This window comes from Bos javanicus, chromosome 1 (assembly GCF_032452875.1).
Source record: "Bos javanicus breed banteng chromosome 1, ARS-OSU_banteng_1.0, whole genome shotgun sequence".
In the NCBI taxonomy this organism is placed as follows: domain Eukaryota; kingdom Metazoa; phylum Chordata; class Mammalia; order Artiodactyla; family Bovidae; genus Bos; species Bos javanicus.
The window spans coordinates 35709460-35732794 of record NC_083868.1 but is presented as its reverse complement, the minus strand read 5'-3'; the positions used below and the strand labels follow the sequence as shown (position 1 = coordinate 35732794).

The window sequence follows — 23335 nt, the reverse complement described above, 5'->3', positions numbered from 1 at the left end:
TAAGCCAACTCTAAGAGATAGTGAAAGACAGGGAAGCCTGGCGTGCTGCAGTCCATGGGGTCGCAGAGTCAAACACAACTTACTGACTGAACAAGAAGCAGCATAACTTACAAATTTACAGACAATGCTCATGAAAACTAGAGCATTTTATAAATATGGCCAAATCAAAATGACTCTATTCTTTCCTTTGGGTCCCAAAGTCTTTTGTGGCATTCATGTTTGACTGAAATTGTTTTAAAAAATCTCTAAGACTTATCTGTTTAAAGATTTAAAAATGGTTATCCCCTGCAAGTTCCAGGAAAGAAATTATCAGATAAATTTCATGTGAAACCACCAATTATTAGACATTCCATTCACAAGCATCAGTTCTATACCAACTGCTAGTTCTTAAACAGACATATAAACAGCATCGTTATCTAATTTTTCCTTCCAAGAAAGTAATAAAAATCATTCTTTTGAAAAATTACCAGATATGCATATAACTTTAGCAGAAATCAAAAATAGAGTAAAAGAGATAAGGGGAAAAAAAAACGTAACAGCAATAAATCTTTATTGAGGTTTTTTTTAACAAAATAATTTAAAAAACAAAAACCCCCACATGTAAACAAGAAAGTAAATAAAGTTAGTTGGCATTATTATGTACATCCAAGAATCAAAACAAGTCCTGTGTTAACATTCCATAATCAAGTAAAATGTTTTGACCCATCAATGTTCCAAGGGTACCTATATTTAATGTCATCAATAATGAAATCTTATCTTTGAACATTATAAAATGGTTTATGGATTATAAAGTTTAGGTTTTCATTTTTCTCATCAATCCTTATGCCATATGTTCACTAGTCCTAAAATGTATTTATGTTGTTCATATTAGTCCAAAACATCCATTGTCCCAAATTAACCAGGTTACAGTTATTTGATCTCCTCCAGAAGAGTTTTTAAAGGGTGGGATGTACTAAAATCCATATATGACAACATCATTTTTCAAAGCTAACCTAATTCTAAATTCTATCTAACTAATCTGCCATGTCTTCATTTCTTCTCACTTTCTATACATACATTAAATACCATAGCAACTTTACCTTAAAAAATGCAGTTAATACATTAATACACATTCAGGCAGCAATTTCTGACAAAGTTGTAGTTTATTTACCAAGAAAAAAATGTTAATTTTTAAAATTTAGGTTGAGTACAGTCTTAGTAATGTTACTTAATTGAGAATGATGGCTTCATCAAACCCCAGTGAGGGTTTGATATACACATTAATACAATTCAAAACTAAAGAGATTAAATTATAATTCATATGGAGGAAATTTCCTCAGTTCTGGGAAGAAAGACCAAAATATATTGTTTTATTAATATAAAATGTTATTAATTCAGTGTCTGTTTTTGCTAATTGTATTTAATTCACTTTATAAGCTTAAAAAAAAAGTACCTGGCTAATTTTTGCAAGAGGCTTCAATTTGAGTTTAAAAGGTAGTTCTTTTCTGTCAGTTAAAATAATTTAAAGATGTGCACAATATGTTTGTACTGTTTAAGGCAGGTGCCAAGCACATTTTCAAAGGTAATAAACTTACCAAGCAGAATGTTCTCCCAAAGGAAAAGAAAAGAAAAGCTCATAACAGTTTTTGTTTAAGACAGATGTTCAAATAGCACTCTTCTTTTAGGTGATTTAAAAATAATTTGACAGCTGAACCACCTATGGTCATAATACATATCACTTACAAAGGACAAGTAACAGACACAAAATTAATGGTATACTTTTAATATTCTTACAAGTCTCTTTAAGTTGGTGCCTCGTGGCTTTAACAAGATTTGTATTCTGTGTAAAAAGATTCAGAACATAAATACACTAAGGAATGAATATAATTTCTCTATGCCATGCAGAAAAGAAGTCAACATTTTACACATCATCACTCTCAAAGAGTTCTAATTAAAATCCAAACTGTTCCCATTTTTGCATCATTGTCATTCTTTGGCAAAAGATTCAAAATAGCCATGGGTTAGGAAAAACTGTTTACTCATAGTCTTCATTTTTGCAAAATAAATGTGCTTTGTAAAAGGAATCTTCACTGTGCCTGGTTTATACTAAATAATTATAATAGGCAAAATATAATGGCTTTTTAAATTAATCTACTCCTAAAGCTTTGAGTTGCCGTTCAATCTCTTCATCGGAGATTGTAGACTTTGAAGTAGAGGCAGATGGTAAGCTTCGGGCAGCTGATGGAGCTTTGGCCATCTATATTAAAGAGAGAAAAAGAGGAAAAAAAAAATGTATTAACAAACTTTCGGGTTAGGACATAAAGGATATGCTGCAAGAGGTGTAATTTACTTTTCAAATAGATATTAAAAAACATACACCTAACATAAAGGAAAACTTAAAACAATGACATGAAGAGAAAGTACTTCCATCTGAGAGAATAGGACATTCGTTCATACCTTTCCAGAGATTTCAATTCCAATTTCATCAAGAACTTGATTCACAATATCTTGGCTTTCTTCTTCATCATCAGAGCCATCAAAGATGTCATCAAGTGTGTCATTGACTTGAGGGGAGAAGAGGAAACAAAGCAGTCACTTTCAAACAGATTTCAGGTTAGGTTTATATTTTCAGAAAAAGGCCCAGCAATGTAATTTACACAGTGCAAATAAAATCTATGAATAGATGGAGAAAAGTAAATACCTTAGTTTACACTTAAGAACAGGAAAAAAAAAAAAAAAAACAGACTCTGATAAATGGAAAGGTAAATGATTATAAAAGTTTCAAATGGAAGAGATGACACCCATCTGGAAGGAAGGAATACTTGAGATGGTCACTGAAGGACACATAGATATACAGTAGCATGAGCAAAGACACAGTGGGAAGCAGCAGGGATACATGTAAGGAAGAGGAAGCTCTTCTGTTTGACTATGTAAGATGTATAAATGGGAAGTGGTTGGGAAGGAAAGAATTTAAAAAACTGGCCTATGATTGTTATTAACATGATCACTGGGGAAGGTCCCAGAGGAAGAAAGACAAGTAACCTAGCCTGATCTCACTGTAAGTACCCTGCTAATTGGTTGTCTGATAAACAGACTAATACTTGCCAGCAAGAGAGTCCCTGTTTATGAACTTAGCAGGCTGTTTTCATTTTAGGATTGTTGTAGCTACAACCTATGGGTTTATATCTATAAGTCCCTTGAAAATAACACATAAGATAGGTGACCATCTGAGGTATAAATTTAATATATTTCCTACACTTTGTGAATGTTCTGTTCAACATGAAATAAGCAAACAGATTAGACATATCATCTATGATGCTTATGTCTGTTATGGGAAGAAAAAGATTTGGAGAGTCATTTCAGACGGCCCCGCCCCTCTCCCTGTTCTGCAGGAGTATCTTAATAGCTTGTATCCTTGACATTGCTAATAAAGCTTGATATTGGTTAAGATCTCTACTGAGCATTGTTTGATAATTTTGATTTTTTGTGTTAGTTTAATAGTATAAAATCAACTGGAAAAAGCTAAAGAGCTTAAGACCAAAAAAAAAAAAAAAAAAGGAACACCATCTCTGAAGAAGTAAAGTGAATGCTAAATTTTTATTTAGAATCTCAGTTCTTACACTTAGTAACTGGCCAACTTTACGGGAAGTCACTTTACCACTCTGGGCCTCAATATTTGCGTTGAGAAAAGAAAAGGGCTTGACCTGAAAATTGTGTTTGATTTATGATGTGGGACTTTATTTTTGTAGTCAGAAAAGTGCCACTATGGGAATCTGATCAGCATGCTCAGAAGTAAGCCTCCAGAAAAATTATTTATCAGTGATACTCAGATGGTAGTGAAGTAACAAGGGCTGCAGGGAGTCCAGGTTAGAGTTAATAAGGGCCTGAATGAAAAACTACTCACAGAAAAAAATGAAAGAAGAGGACAGAGAAGCAGCACCAGAATGGTGCAGTCAGGATTAGCAGAGAAAAATGTTTTCAGGAAAAGTGTTAACAAAATTAAAGATGTAATACAAATTTCCCAAAGATCTTGTTTCCAAAACCTGAATGTGAACAAGCATTGGAACAACACTGTAAAATATAAATTCTAATTTGAAAAAGATATGTCCATCTAAAGCTTGTATTTATCTTTGGATGAAAATACTAATGTTAATACACTTTACTGAAAAAACGAGTAACCACCAATAACTACTATTCTTTCAGACTTGCAAATTACTAAATTACAAATGAGAACAAGTGATAGATACGAATTTTAAATACAGGCTTACTGATTCTCTTCACTATGGCTTAATGGAATATTTAATTCCTCCACTAAGATCTGCTCACACCTGTGCCATCATTGGAATCCACATAAACATTTAGATACTATGATAATTATATAAATGGCAATTCTCTCAGTCACTAAAAATTCACTAATGATGTTTTTGAAAAATTATATTTTTAAAAGTAAAGGTTAAAATAAAAACTAAAGAGTTTTTGAAACTCTCAAAGACATATGCATGTGTGCTCAGTCATGACGGACACTTTGTATCCCCATGAAAGACAGCCCATGAGGTTCCTCTATCCAGAGAATTCTCCAGGTAAGAATACTGGAGTGGGTAGCCATCTCCCTCTTCTCCAGAGTCTTCCCAACCCAGGGATCAAACCCAGGTCGCCTGTATTGCAGGCAGATTAGATTCTTTACCATTTGAGCCATCATGGAAGCCCCAAGAATACTGGATAGGGTATCCATTCCCTTCTCCAGGGAATCTTACTGACCCAGGGATTGAACCCGGGTCTCCTGCATTGCAAGCAGATTCTTTACCATCTGACCCACCAAGGAAGCACAGTGTTGTTAAACCACAGAAAAAAAATCAGATCAGATCAGTCACTCAGTCGTGTCCGACTCTTTGCGACCCCATGAATCGCAGCATGCCAGGTCTCCCTGTCCATCACCAACTCCCGGAGTTCACTCAGACTCTCATGTCCATCGAGTCAGTGATGCCATCCAGCCATCTTATCCTCTGTCATCCCCTTCTCCTCCTGCCCCCAATCCCTCCCAGCATCAGAGTCTTTTCCAATGAGTCAACTCTTCGCATGAGGTGGCCAAAGTACTGGAGTTTCAGCTTTAGCATCATTCCTTCCAAAGAAATCCCAGGGCTGATCTCCTTCAGAATGGACTGGGTGGATCTCCTTACAGTCCAAGGGACTCTCAAGAGTCTTCTCCAACACCACAGGTCAAAAGCATCAATTCTTCGGCGCTCAGCCTTCTTCACAGTCCAACTCTCACATCCATACATGACCACAGGAAAAACTATAGCCTTGACTAGACGAACCTTTGTTGGCAAAGTAATGTCTCTGCTTTTGAATATGCTATCTAGGTTGGTCATAACTTTTGTTCCAAGGAGTAAGTGCCTTTTAATTTCATGGCTGCAGTAACCATCTGCAGTGATTTTGGAGCCCAGAAAAATAAAGTCTGACACTGTTGCCACTGTTTCCCCATCTATTTCCCATGAAGTGATGGGACCCAATGCCATGATCTTCATTTTCTAAATGTTGAGCTTTAAGCCAACTTTTTCACTCTCCACTTTCGCTTTCATCAAGAGGCTTTTGAGTTCCTTTTCACTTTCTGCCATAAGGGTAGTGTCATCTGCATATCTGAGGTGATTGATAATTCTCCCGGCAATCTTGATTCCAGTTTGTGTTTCTTCCAGTCCAGCGTTTTTCATGATGTACTCTGCATATAGGTTAAATAAACAGGGTGACAATATACAGCCTTGACAAACTCCTTTTCCTATTTGGAACCAGTCTGTTGTTCCATGTCCAATTCTAACTGTTGCTTCCTGACCTGCATACAAGTTTCTCAAGAGGCAGATCAGGTGGTCTGGTATTCCCATCTCTTTCAGAATATTCCAGTTTATTCTGATCCACACAGTCAAAGGCTTTGGCATAGTCAATAAAGCAGAAATAGATGTTTTTCTGGAACTCTCTTGCTTTTTCCATGATCCAGCGGATGTTGGCAATTTGATCTCTGGTTCCCCTGCCTTTTCTAAAACCAGCTTGAACATCAGGAAGTTCATGGTTCAAGTACTGCTGAAGCCCGGCTTGGAGATTTTGAGCATTACTTTACTAGCATGTGAGATGAGCACAATTGTGCGGTAGTTTGAGCATTCTTTGGCATTGCCTTTCTCTGGGATTGGAATGAAAACTGACCTTTTCCAGTCCTGTGGCCACTGCTGAGTTTTCCAAATTTGCTGGCATATTGAGTGCAGCACTTTCACGGCATCATCTTTCAGGATTTGAAATAGCTCAACTGGAATTCCATCACCTCCACTAGCTTTGTTCGTAGTGATGCTTTCTAAGGCCCACTTGACTTCACATTCCAGGATGTCTGGCTCTAGGTCAGTGATCACACCATCATGATTATCTGGGTCGTGAAGATCTTTTTTGTACAGTTCTTCTGTGTATTCTTGCCATCTCTTCTTAATATCTTCTGCTTCTGTTAGGTCTATACCATTTCTGTCCTTTATCGAGCTCATCTTTGCATGAAATGTTCCTTTGGTATCTCTGATTTTCTTGAAGAGATCCCTAGTCTTTCCCATTCTGTTGTTTTCCTCTATTTCTTTGCACTGATCGCTAAAGAAGGCTTTCTTATCTCTTCTTGCAATTCTTTGGAACTCTGCATTCAGATGTTTATATCTTTCCTTTTCTCCTTTGCTTTTCGCTTCTCTTCTTTTCACAGCTATTTGTAAGGCCTCCCCAGCCAGCCATTTTGATTTTTTGCATTTCTTTTCTATGGGAATGGTCTTGATCCCTGTCTCCTTTACAATGTCACTAACCTCATTGCATAGTTCATCAGAAGAAAAACAGATACTCTGAAATAAAATACTAGGACTTTCATGAATTTAGTAATCCTAGTAATTTAGATAGTGCTTTATACAATAAATGCTGTCAAATTAAAATGCTAGGAGATAAACAACAGCTAAACTGACATATCCCTATATAGTTGTAAAATAGTTAGACAATATCTTTGTGAAACAATGATGCCAGTTTTGACATATTATACAAGTAACAATTCAATGTATTTTACAAGTAAGAATGCAATGTTGACCAGGGTGCTGTGAAGGGTCACTCATTTGTTATCGATGAAATAAAGATTACATAGTCCTTCTGAAATAATCTGGTAGTTTGAACCAAATTGAGAGTCCCTTGGACAGCAAGGAAATCTAACCAGTCCATCCTAAAGGAAATCAGTCCTGAATATTCATTGGAAGGACTGATACTGAAGCTGAAACTCCAATACTTTGGCCACCTGATGTGAAGAACTGACTCATTTGAAAACACCCTGATGCTGGAAATGACTGACGGTGGGAGGAGAAGGGGACGACAGAGGACAAGATGTTTGGATGGCATCACTGACTCGATGGATTTAAGTTTGAGTAAACTCTGGGAGTTGGTGATGGACAGGGAGGCTTGGCATGCTGCAGTCCATGGGGTCACAAAGAGTCGGACATGACTGAGTGACTGAACTGAACTGATGAACCAAAAGTCTTATAAAAGTTAATAGTCTAAGAACACTGAAGAAATTCAGACAAAGATATTACAGAAACATATTTATCAAAGGACTGTCAAATAAACTGAACATTTTAAAACAATCTTGCTGTTGCTGCTGCTAAGTCACTTCAGTCGTGTCCGACTCTGTGCAACCCCATAGACGGCAGCCCACCAGGCTCCCCCGTCCCTGGGATTCTCCAGGCAAGAACACTGGAGTGGGTTGCCATTTCCGTCTCCAATGCATGAAAGTGAAAAGTGAAAGTGAAGTTGCTCAGTCATGTCTGACCCTCAGCGACCCCATGGACTACAGTCTACCAGGCTCCTCCATCCATGGGATTTTCCAGGCAAGAGTACTGGAGTGGGATGCCACTGCCTTCTCTGTTAAAACAATCTTACCAACCAATATAAGAATTGTTCAATAAATTAGGATATATTGATGTTATATAATATTAAAGCCATTAAAAAAAACAGAAAATTCAAGGTTATGAGGACATCTTTATGTTATACTACTATGTTTTTTAAAGGCAAGATAAGATTCAAAATCATCTATGTTATCTCATTTTATAAGATATAGAAAAATATAGGAAAGAAATAAATAATATTAACACTATAGGTGGTATAATGATAAATTTGTCTATAGCCTTATTCCTCTTATCCCTCATATTTCTACCACAGTATGTAGTTTATACTCAACAAGAAGAAAATTAAATATTAAATTTAGACTCTGGGAGGGGAAAAAGAAAAAAGAATGAAAGAGCTCCATTATCTCTACCTCTAATATAAATAGATCTTCTAGAGTATGAAATATATAAGATCTTCTATAATATGAAAAAATATAAATATATCTTCTGTATATTTACAGATCTTCTACAGTATGAAATAATCAACACGACTCTTAGATTATCTAACTTATACTAAGAAGCACTGTTTTATTCACAAGTTGGTTTTGATTCTCTAATCTATAAAGTAAAATTGCGAAGGCCAAATAGCACAGAAATAAGGCATCACATATTTTACAGTTTTCTTTCAGCTAAATGTTAATAGAATTTTGAGCCTTACACAAAAACTTGATAAAATTCCAATACAGTCATCTATTTAGAAGAGAGCTGCATTATTTCTCATTTGTGTCTTCATGGGTGAGAATATGAGGTTGTTAGTAAATAAACTTGCTAGTTGAAAGATGAAAGAACTGAAAATTTCATTACAAGTGATTAAACTTACTCATTTCTTCAGTCATTTCCATTTTCATGTTTTCCTTCTGGAAATTCTGCATTGTTTGTAATGTCTTTTGTGGATCCATCTTCTTGTTTACTGCCTGCATTGTCTTTAAACATATGAAAAGATTCATGTTACATACATAATTATGAAAATTTTACTATGGAATAAGTCCAAAGGGAACACATCAGTAAAGGTAGATTTTTTTAAAAGATAAACATTCTGCCATTATCAAACATGAAAGTGTTAATATTATAAAAAAAAATTAAACTACTCATTTGTAAACCATCTGCTTAACATCTACATAATAAAGGCCACTGTGAAAAAACTCATCTCAACAGTAGGCAAAACATTATGTAATAAAAAAATACTGCTAACAAAAAAATCCATTGCTACTCATATAGGAAAACTACATTTGCCTGTTATGTGGCAAGCAGGTAATGGCTAAATTTTTAAAAAAATATTAATTTTTTTCCAAAAATTTTCATGTCTGAATTACAGGACACTTATTTAACCTATTTATTTACTTAAAACCATGATTTCAAGAAATGATAAAAACACTTAGCTTCGCAAAAAATATGTGAATATTTTATATTCACAACTAATTTAATTAAAACAAATTAATGATATCAAGTATGGCCAAAATATTTTATATATTATCATATATGTATATGGGTATATGTGTTTATTGTATGTGTTATATAAAATATGTCAGTTCAAAGATAGGAAGCAAACACAGTCTTTTATGCATGCTGCAGCCAAAGTAATTTTTTCAAATACAACACTGTACTCTCCCATTCCCCACCAGCTCACACAAACCTAATTCTCTAGAGGCTTTGAGTTGTTCTTAGCACTGAAAATTCAATTCCATAAACTGACTTGTGAGACCAAACATCCTAACCCTGCCTAACAAGCCAGTCTCATTCTGCACCACTGCCCTCTGGGTACACTGATCTTCTATTTCCTTAAATGTTACTGTGTTCCCTCCCACCACAGGACCTCTGCATATACTGTCCCTCTGCTGGAATGCTCTTCTTTACTTGCTTTCACTATAAATACTTCAGATCTCAGTTTCTCACCTTAGGGCAGCAGTTTCTGACACCCTAGGTTAAAACAGATATTCCTGTTAAATCCTACTCAGTACAGATAAAAGTTTATGTATTGGTATAAATTATATGACTTTATTTGCAAATTACAGTACTGTTACAAAAATATACTAATAACAACTACAATGCCGACAGTGATAAAAGAGCAGCTAATGCTGATATATATTATTTCTGTGTGCCAGGCACTGTTCTAAGCACTATATGTATAAAATATAATAATATTTAAAGTTAAATACATTTAAACCTAACAAGTCTTTATGTGCTGCTGCTAAGTCGCTTCAGTTGTGTACAACTCTATGCGACCCCGTAGACGGCAGCCTACCAGGCTCCTCCATCCCTGGGATTCTCCAGGAGAGAACACTGGAGTGGGTTGCCATTTCCTTTTCCAATGCATGAAAGTGAAAAGTGAAAGTGTATTACCATTTCCTCTCTATTACAAATGAAGAATGAAGAACCTGTCGAGATCACACAGCTATCAAGCAAGATATGAACCTAAGTAATCTGACTCCAAAGCCCATGTTTCTAAGCACTGAATTAAAGGGAAAAAAGTAAAAGTGTTAGTCATTCAGTCATGTCTAACTCTTTACGATCCCATGGACTGTGGCCCGCCAGGCTCCTCTCTCCATTGAATTTTCCAGGCAAGAATACTGGAGTGGGTAGCCATTCCCTTCTCCAGGTAATCTTCTTGACCCAGGACTGAACCCGGGTCTCTTGCATTACAGACAGATTCTTTACCATCTGAACCACCAGGGAAGCCCAATCACTAAACTAAAACTACCTCTCAAATGGGCTGCTTTGTAAATAGACTTTAATCAGCACTTGCCTGGTTGTGTTTCCCATTTCATCCCCATCACTTATTATAGTTCCTACTTAGAGGACCTAAACAAATATTTCTTGAATCAACAAATTTTTAAGAAATTTAAGTGAAAATTCTAATTCGTACATTGCTATATGGCAGGACCACATTAGGTATGCTTTCTTCCCCTATCACTTGCAGAAAATTGCAAAATGAGTTGTCTTCTTCCTCAACATTATTGAAAGGTTATCCAGCTCTGGTGTGTGATCTTCAGATAGGACCTTATCTTAAAATTAGATAGATATTTAGTTCTATCGATTTGTAAAACCAAAAAAGGAAAACAAAGTTTTTTTGCTCTTACCCATGCATTTCCACTGTAAATGACTAAGATCCATCAAAAGTAAGTAAACTGACAGAATAACCTTTATTCAGAATAAACAGCTTTGAAACAATCTGTTTTTTAAGGAACACAATGTGCCACTGTACTTACTGTACATAAAATGGACACGTTCTATTTCATGTGTTCTGTGGTCTAAAAGGCAATTTTAGTTAATCCTCATTATTTCTGAATTCCTTATTTGTGAATTTGTCTACTCACTAAAATGTATTTGTAACCTCAAGTCAATACTTGCAGTACTTTTATGCTCGTTTGTGGACATGCACAGAGTAGCACAAAGTTTGAGTGGCCCAACAAGCACAATTCCAGCTTAGGTCTCCCAAGATGACACCCTGCCGTCTTGACTCAGCACTAATAATGTAAATTAGTGTCATCTTTGTGGACTATTTTTTTCCTTTTGGTTGGTGATATCACTGTTTAAAATGCTCCTCTAAGCATAGGACTGAATTATGGTCTAGACAAGTTAACAACAACTGTGATCAGAGGCTCACAGGCACCTAACCCTCCATTTCCCCTAGGAACAACGGTTCGATATTCCCTAATTCAGTGTTCCTCAAACTTTATAGAATGCAATTACTGCAAATAATGAGAATTAATGGTTATGGACTATTTTCCTAATATATATAATCCTGCACTTTCTCTCCTCTGTGGTTAATCTTTTCTTTTTGCTCTTTATATTCATACTCTTTCTTCCCTTTATTTAAAGCCTACTGATAATTTTGGTCTTCCAGAAAGTCTTTCACATCAATCTATTCAAGGATCTGTGCAGTTCACTGAAACATGGAGAACAGAATGTTGTAGAGTGTAAAGCTTCCTTTTTAGCACATCTCAACCTTCTCCCACCGCCAAAATGAACTATGTAATATATGTGAGAGCAGAGCCTTTGTCTTGAACTTCTGGTCTCTCACAGTTCTTAATACACAGCAAAGAGCTCACTATTTATTAAATGTCTGAAAGGCTCACAGTCTTTTAAGTTCTACAGTAAAATCAATAAGTTTTTTTAATATAGGAACTGTAAGTTAAACTTACATTCTTGATAAAATGAACTGATAAATTTTTCTGAAAATACTCATGCATCTTTCTGACACATTCATGAAAATGAATCAAGAGGAAACTATAATTCAAATTATTACATCAAAATATATAGCATATGAAATAAGAAGCCCCAAAATCTTTTTTAAAATTTAAGGAAAAAAAACTAAATAATGTTTTAAGTCAATTTAAAAAATTTGGAAGTTACATGTAATCCTGGAAGAGTGGAAGTGCCTAAAACAAAAATTTCATATTAAAACAAATTGATAAAAAGCCTAGAAATATTTATCTGAATTATGTTTAATTATAACTCATTTGATTAAAAATTACAAAGAATCTATACCATATATATGTGATCATACACATATACACACACACATATAAAAGAGGGAGCTTTAAATCTAATTTGAATGCTGATATTTAAACATCTCAGATGAAATCACAAAGCTATGGATATAAAGGTTTCCACTTACTTTTGCTGTAGTAGACATGGCTCCTGCCATCTTCATCTGAGAATTCATCACTTTTGTTTGTGTGGACATGGAAGTGACTTTTGAACTTACAGCAAAAGTTCTTGTTTTTTGTTTCCGTAGATGTACAAGCTGTTTGGCTAAAACTCTGCAAGCTTCTTTATTACCAATCTTGGCCATTTTCTTAATTTCTAATTCCTATCAGAGGAAATAAAAAGAAGGAGTAAGATCATTAAAGGGGGAGTCCTCAGTGATTTGAGAAGAATAGACTGAACATATACATTATATCCTTTCACCCTGATTATGAAGAAAGAGGCTTTAACAAAGTCATACAAATAGTCATTTGAGAGGGCAAACTGTTTTACATGTTTATATGGATAAGACGGAACTAGCACTGTGTTCTACACAAAGAAAGCAAGTCTACAAAACAGTACTCACATAAAGCCGAAAAGAAAATTTAAAAACTCAGTCCAAAAGTAGGTAGGAAAAAACAAAAAATCAAAGGAGGAATTGGTAGAAGATAGCAAAGAAAAAAAAAAAGAGTACAGTGGTAGATTTGAAGCTAGTAATACAGACAACTATCTTTAATGAAAAGGTCCATTTACTATCTTAAGTAAGAGACAGATTGGCAACTTAGATGTTGTTTAGTTGCTAAGTCATGTCTGATTCTTTGTGACCCTGTGGACTGTAGCCTGCCAGGCTCCTCTGTCCATGGGATTCTCCACGCAAGAATACTGGAGTGGGTTGCCATTTCCTTCTCAGAACATAAAAATATATGCTATCTCAAGAAAACAACTTTGATTAGCAAAACAAAGCTATATAAAGCTAAGTAAAAGGATAGAACAAATATATTCTATATAAATACTTAGTAAAATCTGGAAATTTGGAGTGGTTACATTAACTAGATTAAAAAAAAAAAAAGAAAAGGGAATATTACCAGAATAAAGGGGGCATTTCATAACAAAAGAATTAATACATAAAGATGTCAAACCAATCCTAAATGTGTATGCACCTAAAACCGTGCTTCCAGATTTATGAAGTGCAACTGATATAACTGAAAGGAGAAAGAGACAAAGCCACAAGTAGCATAAGGGACATCAGCAACTCCTTTCTTAAGTATATTGCTGTATTTTAGGACGAGTGGACAGATTTACAAAGGTGTAAATTTACAAATTTACAAAAGTGTATTTTAGGACGAGTGTACAGATTTACAAAAGCACTATCACCAACCTGACCTAACCAACATTCACTAAAAACTCCATCACCAAGAGCAGAATACTCTTTGCAAGTGCACATTAAAAAAAAAAAAGGAATTACCAAAAATATACCACATTCTGGATCAGAAAACAAGGTTCAACAAAAATAAAAAGATTGGAATCCTACAGGTATGATTTCTAACTGGAGTGAAATTAAACTTAGAAAGCAGTAAGAAAAATAAGAAAGGAAAATAACAAGCAGAAATTAGGCAACATGGTTCGAAATAAGTCATGCAAGAATTGATGCTTTCCAATTGTAGTACTGGAGAAGACTCTGGAGAGTCCCTTGGACAACAAGGAGATCAAACCACTTAATTCTAAAGGAAATCAACTCTGAACATTCATTGGAAGGACTGATGCTGAGGCTGAAGCTCCAATACTTTGGCCACATGATGCAGAGAGTCAACTCATTAGAAAAGACCTTGATGCTGGTAAAGATGGAGGGCATAAGAAGAAGGGGGAGACAGAGGATGAGTTGGTTGGATGGCATCACTGACTAAATGGACATAAGTTTGAGCCAACTCTGGGAGATAGTGGAGGACAGGCAAGCTTGGCGTGCTGCAGTACATGGGGTCGTGACAACAACAACATAGAAAAAAAAAAAATCACAGAGGAAATGAGATAATATTTTGAACTTAATAAAATAAAAATGCACATATCAAAATGTGTGAGTTGCAGTAAAAACAGTTCTTAGAAATTTAAAGTGTTAGAGCTTACATTTAGAAAAACTGAGTATCTAGTAGGCTTCAAAATAGAGAAAGTAGAAAAAAGCAGAGAAAACAAAACACAAAGTATATAGAAAGAAAGAAATATATAAAGAGAAGAAATCTATAAACTAGGGAGGAAAAAAATACAGAAAATTAATGAGATCAAAAGCTTTTTCTTTTATGAGAAATTGATCAAATTGATAAACCACTGCCAATTAGAAGAAAGAAAAAAACAGAGAATACACAAATGACAAATACTGAAAATGCAGAGGAGGGCATCACTTAACAACCAAAAGATGTTAAAGCATAGTAAGAAAATATTATAAACACAATGTTATTACATTTTAAAATTTAGTAGAGATGAACAAATTATTTAACAGATGTGCACTACCAAACCTCATTCAAAATGTAGAAAGCTTGATCCATTCTATACCTATTTTCTAAAAATTGCAAATTTTAGAATTTAAAAATCTAGCCACAAAGAGATTTTTGTTTAGTTCAAACATCTATCCACAGAGAAAACTTCATTTTACTGATGAAACCGATCAAACATTTAAAAAAGAAATACACAGACCCTTCCAGTAAATGAAATAGAAAGGGACACTAGCCAACTCATGCTTTAAGGTCAGTAGTACCCTGATGTTAAACTACATAAGGACACCACACAAAAAGATAACTACAAATTAACAGCTTTTATGATCAGAGATACTAATATTTTTATGAAAATTTCAACAAATTGAAATAAAATATTTTTTAAAAATTCATCATTATTAATGAAGTTATCCCAATAGCAAAAGTTTAATTCAACTTTGGAAAATCATCAATTATGTAATTCACTATACTAACAGACTAAAGAAGAAAAACTACATAATTATAATCTCAATAGATGCAAAAAAAGACAGCACTTGACAAAATTAGTTCCTGATAAAAGCTCTCAACAACTAGATAAAGGAACTTAAACCTGAGAAAGGGCTACAAAAAGCCTATAGCTAATATACTTAATGATAAAAGGATGAAAAATTTTATTTACACAGATAACATGATTGTCTATGTAGAAATCTAATAGAATCTACAAAAAGGCTACTAGACTGAGTTTAGGAAGGTTACAGAATAAAAGATCAATGTACAAAAAAAAAATGAATGTATTTCTATATACCAGCAACAAAAAGTATCAGAAATATGATGAAAGTAGCACAGGATCAGTATAACCCTGAAATGACCTGGGAAATGACCCTAATGTTCATTAGCTGGTAAACGGATAGTCAAATTTTGCAATGTCCACACATGGAATAACAGTTATCAGTAAAAATGATGATACATGTAATGACACTGATTAAGCTCAAAATAATTATGAATGAAAGAAGCCATATAAACATGAAATCACTTTACGATTTCATCTATATAAAATTCTTGCAAATGTAAAATCTACAATGACAGACCAGTGTTTGCCTAACTGAGGAGGAAATAGGGAGAAAGGGGATGGGTAGAAGCGATTATAAAGGGAATAAGAAAACTTTTGGGGATGATGGATATGTTCATTACCTTGACTGTAGTAATCGTTTCATGAGTTCATACGTATGTCAAAATGTGTCAAATTATTTGCTTTAAACATGGACAATCAATTGCATGTCAACTATACCTCAAGCATGTTTGTTTTTAAAAATGTTTTAAGCAATATACATTTAAAAACGTAACAGAAAAATACTTAAAGATAGCCAATCTATTTTAAAAGTATATTCATTATCACAGACATTGTCAATAACAGTTAAAATATAAAGTAAGACACCCCATTGGTTAACATAGTTATTTTCTTGCAACCCTCTCTTGTTTTGTTCTTTTTTAATTAATTTATTTATTTTCAACTGGAGGATAACTGCTTTACAATATTGTGAAGGGCTCTTGTTTTCTAGGACTATTTTATCTTTGCTGTTGATTGAGAAGAAGATGGCTGTTTTGAGCAATATTTCTTCCTAGGCATTTATGTCTTTCACAAACAGAAGAATAATTTGATTTTATATTCAGCAGAATAAAGACTCCTGATAAAAATCAAGAGAATGACACAGTAAACAAAGGTAACCAGAAATTGCAGGAAGGTATTAAATGCCATTTCTTAGTAAAGTAAATCACTTACCACCTGCCATGTGTCTTTTTCCTAGTTAGCTAATTACTCCAACACTGACTTCTAAATTTGTTAGAAAAGTTAAACTGAAATTTAATGTTCTACTTACCAGCTGTTTTTCTTGTTTCTCTAAAGCTGCCCGATCTCTGATTATAGCCCTCTGTGTACCTCGTAACTCTCGATTCTGTTCCTTTATTACATCTAAGAGAATCACAAAAGAAACCTAAATGTATGAATTGTAAGATCTTCTTTAATACCACTTAAAATACTGGAATTAGAAACCTCAATTAAAAAAATTTTACAAGATGTTAAATTTTTTTGTTTCAATATACTAAAAATTAATCAAATGTTAGAATGAATTATAAATATTGATTATATAAAAAAATACTGAAGTACAAATACACTATATAGTCTGAGGTTTAGTCAAAAGAATATATAAATCACACTAAAATACTCCCTTAGAGAACTGATTATTATACATTGCTTTTATGACATATATATTATATGTCACATATATGCGAGTGAGTGAGCAAACACACACACACACACACACACACAACCTTTTTCATCTCTTCCCTACTTCAATATTACACGAAATTCCAAAAAGGAAGACAGGCAATGTGTTTATTAAATCTTTTTTTTACACTAGGTCATCATCATTATAAAGAGTAAGAGAAGCATCCAGACTTCCAATGAAGCAGACAGGGATTTGAATCACACCTCTGCTACTGGATCATTATATGATGGTTTCTTGTAAAGTCAGTTAATACTCTAAACCTCAGTTTCTTATAAAATAAAAATTATCATGAAGGTGCAAATAACATTCACAATGACCTGATATATTGTAAGTGTCCATTCATTGTTAATGTCTTTCTCATTTATCTCAATTCATGAGGATCCATCAGTCTTACCTTTTGAAGAATTAAAGTATTAGTCTAACTGACTGACTATAATTTAGATTAATTGTTACTAAATAGTGATTACTTCAAAAGATCACAGATATGGATGGTAATGTTTGCCAAACTGTTTCCTCACTGTGAGGAAACTTGCGAAGTACTTTACATGTATGTGATCCCTTCATGGAACACAGCCTTGTCATGGCAAAGGGGCTTGTGTAACTCAATAAAGCTATGAACAATGCCATGCTGGGCTACCCAAGAGGGACAAGTCATAGTGAAGAGTTCTGACGAAATGTGGTCAGCTATTTAAAATCCTAAAAGGTGATGCTATTAAAGTGCTACAATCAACATGTCAGCAAAATTGGAAAACTCAGCAGTGGCCACAACTGGAAAACATGTCTTCATCCCAAAGCCAAAGAATGTTCAAACTACCACACAATCGCACTCACTTTACATCCTAGCAAGGTTGTGCTCAAAATCCTTCAAGCTAGGCTTCAACAGTATGTGAACCAAGAATTTCACATGTAAAAGCTGGACTTAGGAAAGGCAGAGGAACCAGAGATCAAATTCTCAACATTCTATTGGATCAGAGAAAACAAAGGGATTCCAGAAAAACATGTACTTCTGCTTAAATGACTAAACTAAAGCCTTTGACTGTGTGAATCCCAGCAAACTGTGGAAAATGGAGTACCACACCATCTTACCTGTCTCCTGAGAAACCTGTATGAAGGTCAAGAAGCAACCGTTAGAAACTTACATGGAACTGACTGGTTCAAAACTGAGAAAGAAGTATGACAAGGCTATGTATTGTCACCCTGCTTATTTAACTTCTATACAGAGTATCATCAATAGAAATGCTGGGCTGCATGAATCACAAGCTAGAATCAAGACTGCAAGAGGAAATAACAACCCCATATATGAGGACGATACTGAATGGCAGAAAGTGAAAAGGAACTAAAGAGCCTCTTGATAAGGGTGAAAGAAGAGTGAAAAAGCTGGCTTAAAACTCAACATTCAAAAAACTAAGGTCATGACATCTGGTCTCATCACTTCATGGCAAATAGAAGGGGAAAAAGTGGAAGCAGTGACTGCAACCATGAAATTAAAGACACTTGCTCCTTGAAAGGAAAACTATGACAAACATAGTCAGTGCATTAAAAAGCAGAGACATCACTTTGCTGACAAAGGTCTATATAGTCAAAGCTATGGTTTTTTCAGTAGTCATTTATGGATGTGAGAGTTGGACCATAATGAAGGCTGAGCACCGAAGAATTGATGCTTTTGAGTTGTGGTGCTGGAGAAGAGTCTTCAGATTCCCTTGCATTGCAAGAAGATCAAACCAGTCATCCTAAAGGAAATCAACTCTGAATATTCATTGGAAGGACTGTTGCCGAAGCTGAAGCTCCAATACTTTGGCCTCCTGAAATGAAGAGCCAACTCACTGGAAAAGACCCTGATGCTGGAAAAGATGGAAGGCAAAAGGAAAAGAGGGCGACAGAGGGTGAGATAGTTAGATAGCATCACAGATTCAATGGACATGAATTTGAGCAAAGTCTGGGAGATAGTGGAGTACAGAGGATCCTGGGGTGCTCCAGTCCATGGGGTCGCAAAAGTCAGACATGACTTAGCAACTGAAAAACAACAATTCAGTATAACGTTCGCAATAATGCCATGGAATTGGTTTTTCTATTATTTTATACGTATCCGAAAATATGTGTTAATAAGTTTAAATAACGTGCCCAAGGTCACAAGGTAGTAAGTAGTAATGCCAGATTTGGATGCAAGTTTTGTCTCCTGAATCAGTGGTCTTAATCATTTTACTAGAGTACCTTTTCAGTAAAGAGGTAGAATTTAAAACTACCACCACTACAACAGACAGAAGAGTCTCCTCATCAGATGGCACTGGGAAAACTAGTCAGCTACATGAGAAAAAAGAAAGAAAGAAAGAAATTGGACTCCTGCCTCACACCATATATAAAAATTAATTCAAAAGAGAAGAATGACTCAAATATAAGAGCTAAAATCATAAAAGACTTAGAAGAATACATAGGAGTAAATCTACATGATTTGGGTTTTGGCAATCGATTCTTAGATATAACACTAAAAGCACAAGCAACAAGAGAAAAAAATAGATAAAGCAGACTCCATGAAAACTAGAAACTGTGACTAAAGGGAATTATCAAGTGAAAAGACAATGTAGAAAATGGGAGAATATATTCGCCAATTACATATGAGTCAGAAGCCAGAATATATATATATATATATACATATATATATATATGTATGTATGTATGTATGTATAAACCTCTTACAATTCAAAAACAAAGGACAACTCAACAAATGAGTGAACACCTTGCACAGACATTTTGCCAAAGAAAATACATAAATGGCCAGCAAATATTTGGAAAAGATACAAAGTACTCATTAGGGAAATCAGAAACCATTTCTCATCTGCCAAAATGGCTATAACCAAGAGTCTTCTTCAACACCACAGCTCAAAAGCATCGATTCTTCAGTGCTCAGCTTTCTTTATAGTCCAACTCTCACATCCATACATGACTACTGGAAAAACCATAGCTTTGACTAGACGGACCTCTGTTGGTGAAGTAATGTGTCTGCTTTTTAATATGCTGTCTAGGTTGGTCATAACTTTTCTTCCAAGGAGCAAGCGTCTTTTAATTTCATGGCTGCAGTCACCATCTGCAGTGATTTTGGAGCCCCCCAAAATAAAGTCTGTCACTGTTTCCATTGTTTCCCCATCTATTTGCCATGAAGTGATGGGACTGGATGCCACGTTCTTAATTTTTTGAATGTTGAGTTTTAAGCCAACTTTTTCACTCTCCTCTTTCACTTTCATCAAGAGGCTCTTTAGTTCTTCTTGTGAGTAGGAATGTAAATTATTTCAGCCATTGTGGATAAAAGTTCAGTGGTTCCTCAAAAGTTGAACATAAAATTACCAACTCATCTCACAATTTCCCTCCTATTTACCCAAAAGAACTGAAAAAAAAAGTACCTAAACCATTACTCTACACAAATTCAGCACTATTTAAAATAGTCAAAAGGTGGAATCAACCCAAATGTCCATGAACTGGAGAGACAGGGGACTGGTGAGTCATTGCTTAATGGATACAGGGCTTTATTTTACGGTGATGAAAATGTTTTGGAACTAGAGATGGTGGTTATACACCATTGTGAATGTACTAAATGCTACTGACCTGTTCACTTTAAAGTGATTAATGTTAAGTGAATTTCAACTCCATTAAAATAACAGCAAAGCCAGCAACCATTATCTTTTGTAGTGATGGAGCATCACAACTTATATTCTACACATTTCTTATTATAATGAAACTTTACTCAGAATAAAAATAACTAATTATACTGAGTAATAGGTATATTAAGTGCTTCACAACAACCCCCAAAGGTAGGTACTATTATTTCACTTGTTTCAGAGGCCGGAATTGGTATTTGGTGAGGTAATCTGCGCAAGGGAGAAAAAAGTGCTAGGCTTCACCCCACAGGCACTCTGATTCAATAGCCTCTGACTGTGAAGCTTGTAGGAAAACAAAAAATAAAGCTATCAGAGACATAATCCTTACAAATAGAGACAGATATCAACAAATAGCACTGTTAAACAGAATGAACAACATTTCACGTCATTATATAAAATCAACTACAATGACTGAATAAAAGTTAAAAATAAGATGTCAGAGCTCCTATATCCTACTTACAAAACATCTATTTCTCCTCCTTTACTTACTCTGTTTCTCAATTAAGTTATATTGGTGGACATCTCACACTCAGGATTTACTAAAGATACATTCTATATGTTCCTTACACACAGGAATAGGAAACCATACAATATCTATATAGGAGATGAGAAGAGAGGGAGCTCTCTCCCCTCACTCACTTTCTTCTAGATGGGAAACATGTTTCACTTAAAAAAGAAGGGGATAGTCTGTAGGCAAATATATTTGGGAAATGTTCAAGTTGAAAAAATTTTAAACCAATTTATTTGCTTCAAGGCTTCTAAGAACATTTAATATACAAAAGTACATTGTTAACCTTTAAGGGAAGAATATGTGGTCGGTTATTCTCCGAAGTCATTAAACCAGGAATCGTTTTAAAGAAACCTCTATTAGCATTTCTTGGGTAGCAGTGTTTCATGGAGCACTGGCTGGGATCCTATTCTTAAAAAACATGACTTGTTAGTTTGCTAGGGCTATTACAACAAACACCATAGACTGGGTGGCAGAAACAACAGAATTTTAACGTGCTGGCAGGGTTGGTTTTTTCTGAGCCCTCTCCCTTGACATGAGATAGCCATCTTCTTCTTGTGTCCTCACATGGCCTTTTCTCTGGTATCTTTTCTTCTTCTTATGATAACACTGGTCCTATTGGATTAGGGCTCCACCCTCATGACCTCATTTAACCTGTTATCTCTGTAAAGACCCTGTCTCCAAATACAGTCACATTAGGGGTTGGGGCTTCTACATATGAATTTTAGGTGGACATAAATTTAATTAGGTCTACACACATGATGTTTTTCCTCTGAAATCTACAGACTGACACTAAACAAAAGAGCAAAGAAAGCTTTCATTTCCCCATCTTTCAAAACAATCATCAGCTTTTTCATCTTCACTACTTAAACCCTTTCAATTTCCATTTTTTGGACATAGTTCCCCTATCTTGCCCAAGACAATGGATTGGTATGAAAACACTGACCACTTATTCTACTATTTCAAAAGAAAATATGCCCTAAATTTAACACTATAGTATTACAAGTGAACTTTTGGAATACAATCCTTTTGCACACTAAAAACTCCCTGAATTCAACTAGGATAAGATGAAATATTAAGATAATGATGATGGTCTTCTAACGTTACAAAAGTACTGAGCTGAGAGAGAAGCCACCATATTGATAAGTTGAATTGTGACTAGGTAATTGACACAGTGTAAAGCAACTGCTGAAAGCACTGACTGTTGGATCTAAAATGTTATCAATATACATTTTTTCATTACTAAGGTCATGTAATGAAAAATTTATATTTGGTCTTTGTCTTGAGTTCCTGGCACAGAGCTCCCAAAACTCTTGGAATTTCCTGAGTGATAGATATGTCTTTTGATCTAAGGAAGTGTACCTCTGGAGAGTTCAGGATGAGGCTGCTTACCAGAAAGTCCAAATTCTTGATTAGAAGGTGAGGCCTTTCAGCCCCATCTCTCAGGGGAGGGGAGTAGAGCCAGAGACAGGGTTATAAATATTCTTAAAGAGACTGGGTTCAGGATGGGGAACGTGGGTATACCTGTGGTGGATTCATTTCGATATTTGGCAAAACTAATACAATATTGTAAGTTTAAAAATAAAATTAAATTAAAAATAAATAAATAAATAAAGAGACTGGAAGAGTTTCCAGGTTGGTGAACATACTGATATTCTGGGAAGGTAACATGTCCAGAGAGGGCATAGGTACTCTGAGCACCACCCCTCACCCCATCCCCCTGCACAGTACCTTGCTTCCACTTAGCTGTTCCTGAGTTGCATTCTTACAAATAAACTGGTAATACTAAGAACTTTCCTGAGTTCTGAGAGTTGTTCTAGTGTGTTTTCAGATCTGAAGAGGGAGTTGGGGTGACACTAGTGTTTACAGCCGGTCAGTCAGAAGTACTGGTGGCAATCTAAGACTTGTGACTGGCCTCTTAAGTGAGGACAGTTTTGTGGACAGAGCCCTTAACCTGTGGGGTCTGTACTGACTCCAAACAGTTGTTGCTTAGGATTGAACTAAAGTGCTGGAGACACCCACCTGGTGTCAGAGAATCAGAGTAAAGAAT

At 35.1% G+C, this 23335-nt stretch overlaps 1 protein-coding gene across 1 annotated transcript in view; it reads right to left on the bottom strand.

Moving 5' to 3' along the window:
* Nucleotides 1–533: 533 nt before the first annotated feature.
* The window catches only part of CHMP2B (charged multivesicular body protein 2B), a 34128-nt gene continuing 11326 nt past the window's right edge, over nucleotides 534–23335 (bottom strand). The window contains exons 2-6 of the mRNA XM_061432925.1: nucleotides 16720–16811; nucleotides 12532–12726; nucleotides 8734–8836; nucleotides 2437–2543; nucleotides 534–2236 (exon numbers count right to left, since the gene is read on the bottom strand). Coding sequence (XP_061288909.1) covers nucleotides 2126–2236; nucleotides 2437–2543; nucleotides 8734–8836; nucleotides 12532–12726; nucleotides 16720–16811 — 608 coding nt within the window. The 3' untranslated portion in view covers nucleotides 534–2125. The remainder of the gene's footprint in view (nucleotides 2237–2436; nucleotides 2544–8733; nucleotides 8837–12531; nucleotides 12727–16719; nucleotides 16812–23335) is intronic.